This window comes from Etheostoma spectabile, chromosome 6 (genome assembly GCF_008692095.1).
Source record: "Etheostoma spectabile isolate EspeVRDwgs_2016 chromosome 6, UIUC_Espe_1.0, whole genome shotgun sequence".
NCBI classification, from domain to species: domain Eukaryota; kingdom Metazoa; phylum Chordata; class Actinopteri; order Perciformes; family Percidae; genus Etheostoma; species Etheostoma spectabile.
In genome coordinates this window covers 27,326,590-27,333,024 of record NC_045738.1, presented here as the reverse complement: position 1 = coordinate 27,333,024, position 6,435 = coordinate 27,326,590, and the positions used below count along the sequence as shown (strand labels likewise).

The following is a 6,435-nucleotide window of genomic DNA, read 5'->3' as shown; positions in this document are numbered from 1 at the left end:
AAGTTAATAAGTAAGTGTTACGTAGCGTTGAAAACCTTGAAAAAAAAGGGACAAAGACATAAGAAAAAGTTAAAAACATTGATAAAAAGCATCAATAAAAGTGTTGATCTTCAATTTTGACGGGAAGACAACATGAGGGTCAAGGCCTCAAGTAGATCAATAGAATAAATAAAGACACCAAGACTTTGAAAAAGACCACAGAAAAATCCATGCGTTGATTTGATATCCAAAACCTTTGACATTAGGAGATTTCTGTTAGAACGGTAGTTTTTAGATGGTATTAGAATCAAAGTCAATTTATTGGTATCGAGACCACTGCAGCTACTTCGGGGACTAACATCCCACATTAAAAACTCTTCATGAATCCCAACACATTCTCACTCCCAGTGCGTAAAATACGGACCCTTTGGTGTTGTTATTGACGCTAAAAGTCTTCTTTGGCATCATGACAGAGGTGGCAACAGCTCAGCCCGTAGGGAGTTGGGTTGAAAACCGGACGGTCGTCGGTTCAAGTCCCCGTACGGAGTGTGGCTCGGTAGCTGGAGAGGTGCCACTTCCCCTGCTGGGCTCTTCCAGGTGCCCTTGAGCAAGGCACCGTACCCCCCCCAACTGCTCAGGGCACTGATCCAGCTGGCGGCCCACTCACTCTGACATCTCTCCATTTGTGCATGATTAGGAACATTTGTGTGTGTGTATTTCAGGCCTGTGTGTAGTGATGCTAACAAACGGATTGTAAAGTGTAATTTCCCCACTGGGGATCAACACACAGTATTAATTAATATCTAAACATGCTGCGTCGGGACTATTAGCATCGCTTTTGACGCAGTGGGCTTATAAAAAGAACAGGACAGCTGGGTTTAGGAAAAGATAAGATAATACTACTAGCTACCATTGCCGTTCTTAATGCTACATGTGTTCTACACACACCCTGAAGGGTGCTTTTTGCGTCGTATCCAACACTGAGAGCCACAAGCGTCTGTATTTCATGAGTTTGGCGTGAGAATGGGTTGTGAATTCACGGGTATCAATTTTCCAGTCAGACCCAATTTATACAACTCCAAGATTATTCAGGGACACCAGTATGCAGAAATACTCAAATACACCAATACATTTTAAAATAGGCAGAAGGAAAACATTTTGTGCCATTTGTTTTCATATATTACCTCATTTAAAACACGAACAAATAGCTCAGGAGCACCCAGACACTATTCACTAGGCAGCGCAGTTAGGGCTTTAAGAATTACACGGCTTCTTGTTTGCGCAGGTTGAGCAGCCGCAAAAGGTACGCAATGAAAATTTCACTTTGAGGTTTTTATTACGTTAATATGCGTCCCCCCCAGCCTGCCTATGGCCCCCCAGTGGCTAGAAATGGTGAGAGGTGTAAACCGAGCCCTGGGTACCCTGCTCAGCCTTTTGAGAAAATAAAAGCTCAGATGGGCCAATCTGGAATCTTGCTCCTTATGAGGTCATAAGGGGCAAGGTTACGCTGCTTTGCTTTCTCTGCTTTGTCCGCCCAGAGAATTTGGCCCCCCCACGAGAGCAAGACATCATGGCTTTCAAATAAGAAAAAGTGGCAGTTGGTCAAGGCCACACCCCCACCCTCCACCGTTTTGGATCGTACCTACCTCTATTTTTTATTTTAACTGTAAACAACTGCAACTTTGTTTGGAAAGGTGCTTTACAATGAAAGTTATTTTTAATATTATATATGTAATAGTGTCCACCACCACCACCGACAGAAGTCTCCCATGTCGCAGGACGAATATTTAGCATTTTAATAACTAACTTGAAAAGACACACTTTCAAATTATCGTTATTTCCTAAATCAAAATGTCACCCGAGTACATTCCTTTGTTTTCATCTTCAGATAAAAACATGAAGAGGCACTGAAAGCTTTATGACATTCAGAAAGTCAGAAAGTCGATCATAAGATTTCTCTTGAGCATAACGTTATATTTCTTTGATAGATCATTTCTTTTCCTTGAAAGTTAATCACAACTCTCGTTTCCATTCCCAAAGTGTATCTCAGTCCTATCTGTAAGCTTCCATCAGTATCAGCGGGATGCGAGTCGGTCCTCCACTTTATCGGCGGTCAGGTTCAACTGGCAGGCTCTCAGGGCTTCTATCAGCTGCGCCGTTCGGGCCTCGGCTCCTCGACTCTTCCTCCACTCCTTCAGCAGCTCCCTCGTTGTCTCCTCCAGCTCTGTGGGATGCCTCTTGGAGATGGAGTCCAGCTTCACGTCATTCAAACCCAGCTTACGGCCCAGTTTGCGCCAAGACCTTCCCAGCTGCTCGGCAATCACATCTGTGGCAATGTCCAGTTTGGCTGACAAACGTAGAGGAAGACATTGCAGGTTTAGAGAAGAAAACATCCTTATTTGGGGACTCATTTTTATTCAAAAAAACATTAATGCAACTAATCCACCACCCTCCACAAGACAATGGGGATATTTGGCTGCTTATGGACACCATTGGCAACTTTTGGGGCTAATTAAATAAAGAGGTCTGTCCCACTTCTCCTCTACATATGGAGTTAGATGCAAAGAAATACACACACACACACACACACACACACACACACACACACACACACACACACACACACACACACACACACACACACACACACACACACACACACACACACACACACACACACACACACACACACACACACACACACACACACACACACACACACACACACACACACACACACACACACACACACACACACCAAAATGCCTAATGAGCTTTTGTAAAAATTACATTGCAATAAAAGTTGCAATGTTTTTTGTATGTTCGTTGCAATAAAGCAGTTCCCAGGTGTACACGTGGGCTTTATGATACTGAGGACCTTTTTCAAATGATAATTGAATGAAGCTAACCTAGAAAAACATTGTCCAATTAATCAGTACAGTAGAAAATTGTTGCCCAGTGAAAAACAGTCCTGACAGTTTAATGTGATGTTGACACAGAAAGCTAAATACTAGCTTCTTTAAGTTTGATAATTAGGTCCGCTATGACATATAAGTGACAGGTTATGTTGTCTAGGTTAATGTCAAGTTGTCATATCACTAAAGACATTGACAGTTTACATTGTTTTGCTCAATGTATCAAAGGGTAACTACCTTTTTTTTCTTTTCAACCTGGACCCTATTTTGCTATGTTTTTGTGTGACTGATAGGAACAACAGTCTTTGACATTGCTCCAGCATTACACGTGAATGCTGTAACCGGCAGCCACAATGTAACCCTATAAAAAATGTTCAGCGTCAGTTTGGTCCACTAAATGTGCTGCTTTACCACTGAAAGGCTTAGATTATTATTCTTAGTATCTGACAACACTATGGAAAGGATCCCTACCTACAGAAATAGACCTGTTTAACCAGAAGTCGCTTGCACTAAATCCACCAGACTCCATTTAAAGACACAATACTTTTAGCATACATACAGCAAACATATTTAACATGTAAATCTGTAAACTATGTGTTTATTTTTACCAAAGTTACAGCTGTGATGGTTGGAAAAGTGGAAAGATGACCCAAAGCGGCTTTACATAGTTTTCTTTTGTTTCTGTCGACTTTTAATGAAGTGTATTTTACGATGCTAAAATTACTATTTATATACATGGGGTTGGTGGCTTTAGCGAACGCAATTATGAGGATGTTTTAAAAAAGGATTTTACTTCAACAGACAGGTTGACCTCCTTAGAACTCCTTGCCAAAATGTTGTTAGACACTTAGACTATTAATCGGAGCCTGTCGGTGGCCAAACAAGCACTTTTGTGAAGGTAAATACAAGCTGGACAATTGCCCTATTAACTTACATTGTAGCTTGTTTTGCCATTGCCGACTACAGCGATCTCGCTTAATACTGGACCAATATCAAAGATTGTTGTTCCCATCCCCCAAAAAGTACCTCCATTGTGATGTAGTGGATGCAAAAATCTCTTGAATATCTCCTATTATAAAGCTTTTGGCAGCTAAGATGGACTAGTAGCTAATGTTGCAAGAGGTTTGTGCGGTGCTGTAATTATTTTAGATTGAATTGTAGTAGGACTCAACCATGGATGAGAAAAGAAGGACTCAACTGACCCAAGTTAATGATACTAGAGACTCAAGACTTGTGAGTCAATTTAAAGACTCGGGTTAAAGATCCCTGTGAATGACAACTCAAACCGGTTTAATACAAACTGTATGACACAGACTGGTTAGACTGGCATGACTCTCAGTGAAATACATGTCAAGCTATATAGAGAAAAGGTTTTCATACCAATAGCAAAACATAAATCTTTGAGACTAAAAAAACTTTAAATATAAATTTAAAATTAAAAAAAATATTTCTGAGATAAAGAATCTCTCTCAAAATACTTTTTTAAAATTCTCAAATATATATTACAAAAAAAGTGTTTCTCTCAAAACTTTTTTCCTTCTTGCTCTCAACACCTAAGCCTTTGCACTTGATGCCATTTTTCTGCTCTCTCGGGATTTTTCTCTCGATGTGAAAATAGTGTCATGGGCGGGGCAACGTTCCTATTGGCCGGTTGGGTGAGCACCGTTTAGTCTTGGGAGTCGATCTGAATCATTACACCATTGTCACCGCCATAGATGCCGCTGCCTTAGTTGAGCGCGAAAGCTAGCGTTAGCTAACTAGCAGCCAGCCCACTTCTAAATAAATACCTTTTATTTATCTTAACCCTTTTTAACAGTCAAACTGAGTCACTGGCGGTGAGCTCCAGGTCCTGCAGCCGCAGACGAACCGCCGTCGGTGGGGCTCGGCCAGCGTGGAAACATCGCTAGAAAGCTTCGCTGCCAACCTCGACCTGATCCGATCTCCAGCGGGACACGGAGAGCTCCAGACCCGGTAGCAGCAGCGGCGGCGGCGGCACCCCCCCCCCCACCGCCCACTGCCAGTGTTGGTGGAATAGCAAGCTAGCGTTAGCAAACTAACCAACCAGCCCGCTTATAAATAAATTCATTTTAGTTATCTAACCATTTCTTAACGGTCAAACAGAAACAGACTTTAAACAAGTAATTTAAGAAAAAAAAGGGGAAATAATTTTAAAAAATTTCAAATTTATATTTAAACTTTTTTTAGTCTAAAATATTTTTTGCTATTGGTATGAAATTTTTTTTTCTCTCATAAATAGCTTTTTTGCTATCAGTGTGCTAACATTTTCTCTCAAACATTTTTTCGTCTTCTCTCAGATCATTTATTTTCTCGCATGTAATAAAGACCCAAATCTAGCTCCATACATTTCAGCCATTTTCAACCACTCAAAGAAAAAGTAGAAGCCTGGTAGCCTAATAGCAGAAGCCTAGTAGCTCTTCCTTAAGCCATTCCTTGAATGGCAAGAATACTGGTAGGTAGCATGCTAGCTAGGTAGCTAGCTCTCCCCCCTACCAGGCTAGCTAGGCGGTAGCTAGCTCTGCCCCCTACCTAGCTAGCTAGGTAGCTAGCTCTGAGTTCTCAGAGTTCAGGATTATGGGGGCAGAGTTCGACGGGGAAACACAACTCGACACAACACCGGCGCGTGTGGTTCGCACGTACCTTTCTCGTCGTCGTCCGGTTGGTCGTGGGTGATTTCACACTGGCTTTCAAAATTGTTCAATTTGTTTGAGAGGTCGTGTCGATTAATGTGCGTGAGAGAATCGGACAGCCACTTAGTGTTGTCGGCTCCCAGTTTGCCTCTCTCCATCAGGAGCTGGAACAGTTTGACTCCGGTCTTGACGTCATCCCGCTGTCTTTTCCCGATGATGTCTATGCACAGAAACTTTAAATCCTCCAGCTCCTTAGCCGACAGCTGGGTAGATATATCCAGTAAAGCGGCGTTAAACTGGAAAGAAGTCATGTCCGCAGCTCCGCTGAGACGCCGATGTGATCTAAACTAGGAAGCGCTCGAGTTTTACTTTCACTTCCGCCTCTGTTATTGGCAGCTAATCTTCACATATGCCTACTTCACAGGCTGCTGGGGAATCCTTAACCCTCATGTTGTCCTCGGGTCAAATTCCCCCATTCTCATATTTCAATGTTCCTTTTAACTACCCAGAATAACATGATTGATTCCACACAACGCTCTTTGGCAAGTGTAAATCTCTACTTTCATTAATTTTGGGGTGTCTTATTCAATTTTATAGCATTTGATAATTTGAAGTGGTTTTGAAATAGTTGACATATGTCAACTTTTACTCAATAACTTAAAATACGTATTTTTCATTTTCACCAGACTTGAAGCAACCGCCGAATGTGGTGAGTTTTTGAATATGTTAACCTACGGTGACCAGATTTCTCAGACAAAATCCGGGGACATTTTCAGTACAGAAGCGTATTTACCTCCAAAACAAGTAATGTTTTTATTTTTGTAAATCTTAAAATGGGGACACTAGACCTAGAGCTGTTCTTATTAGGGGCTAAGCCCCCCCCCCCCCAGGTC

General features: G+C 41.8%; 1 protein-coding gene across 1 annotated transcript; it reads right to left on the bottom strand.

Annotated features, from left to right (window-relative positions):
* Nucleotides 1-2,009: 2,009 nt before the first annotated feature.
* On the bottom strand, nt 2,010-5,937 carry fadd (Fas (tnfrsf6)-associated via death domain). The gene is made up of 2 exons (XM_032517525.1): nt 5,553-5,937; nt 2,010-2,326 (listed from the first exon to the last, which is right to left on the bottom strand). The coding sequence occupies exons 1-2, from the start codon at nt 5,851-5,853 to the stop codon at nt 2,055-2,057; spliced, it is 573 nt and encodes a 190-aa protein (XP_032373416.1). The 5' UTR covers nt 5,854-5,937; the 3' UTR covers nt 2,010-2,054.
* Nucleotides 5,938-6,435: the final 498 nt, after the last annotated feature.

Coding starts and splice junctions, on each gene's coding strand:
- fadd (XM_032517525.1), bottom strand. CDS start 5,853: ATGACTTCTTTCCAGTTTAACGCCGCTTTACTGGATATATCTACCCAG. Junction 2,327..5,552: donor ACCGGACGACGACGAGAAAG/GTACGTGCGAAC, acceptor TACGTTTGTCAG/CCAAACTGGACATTGCCACA.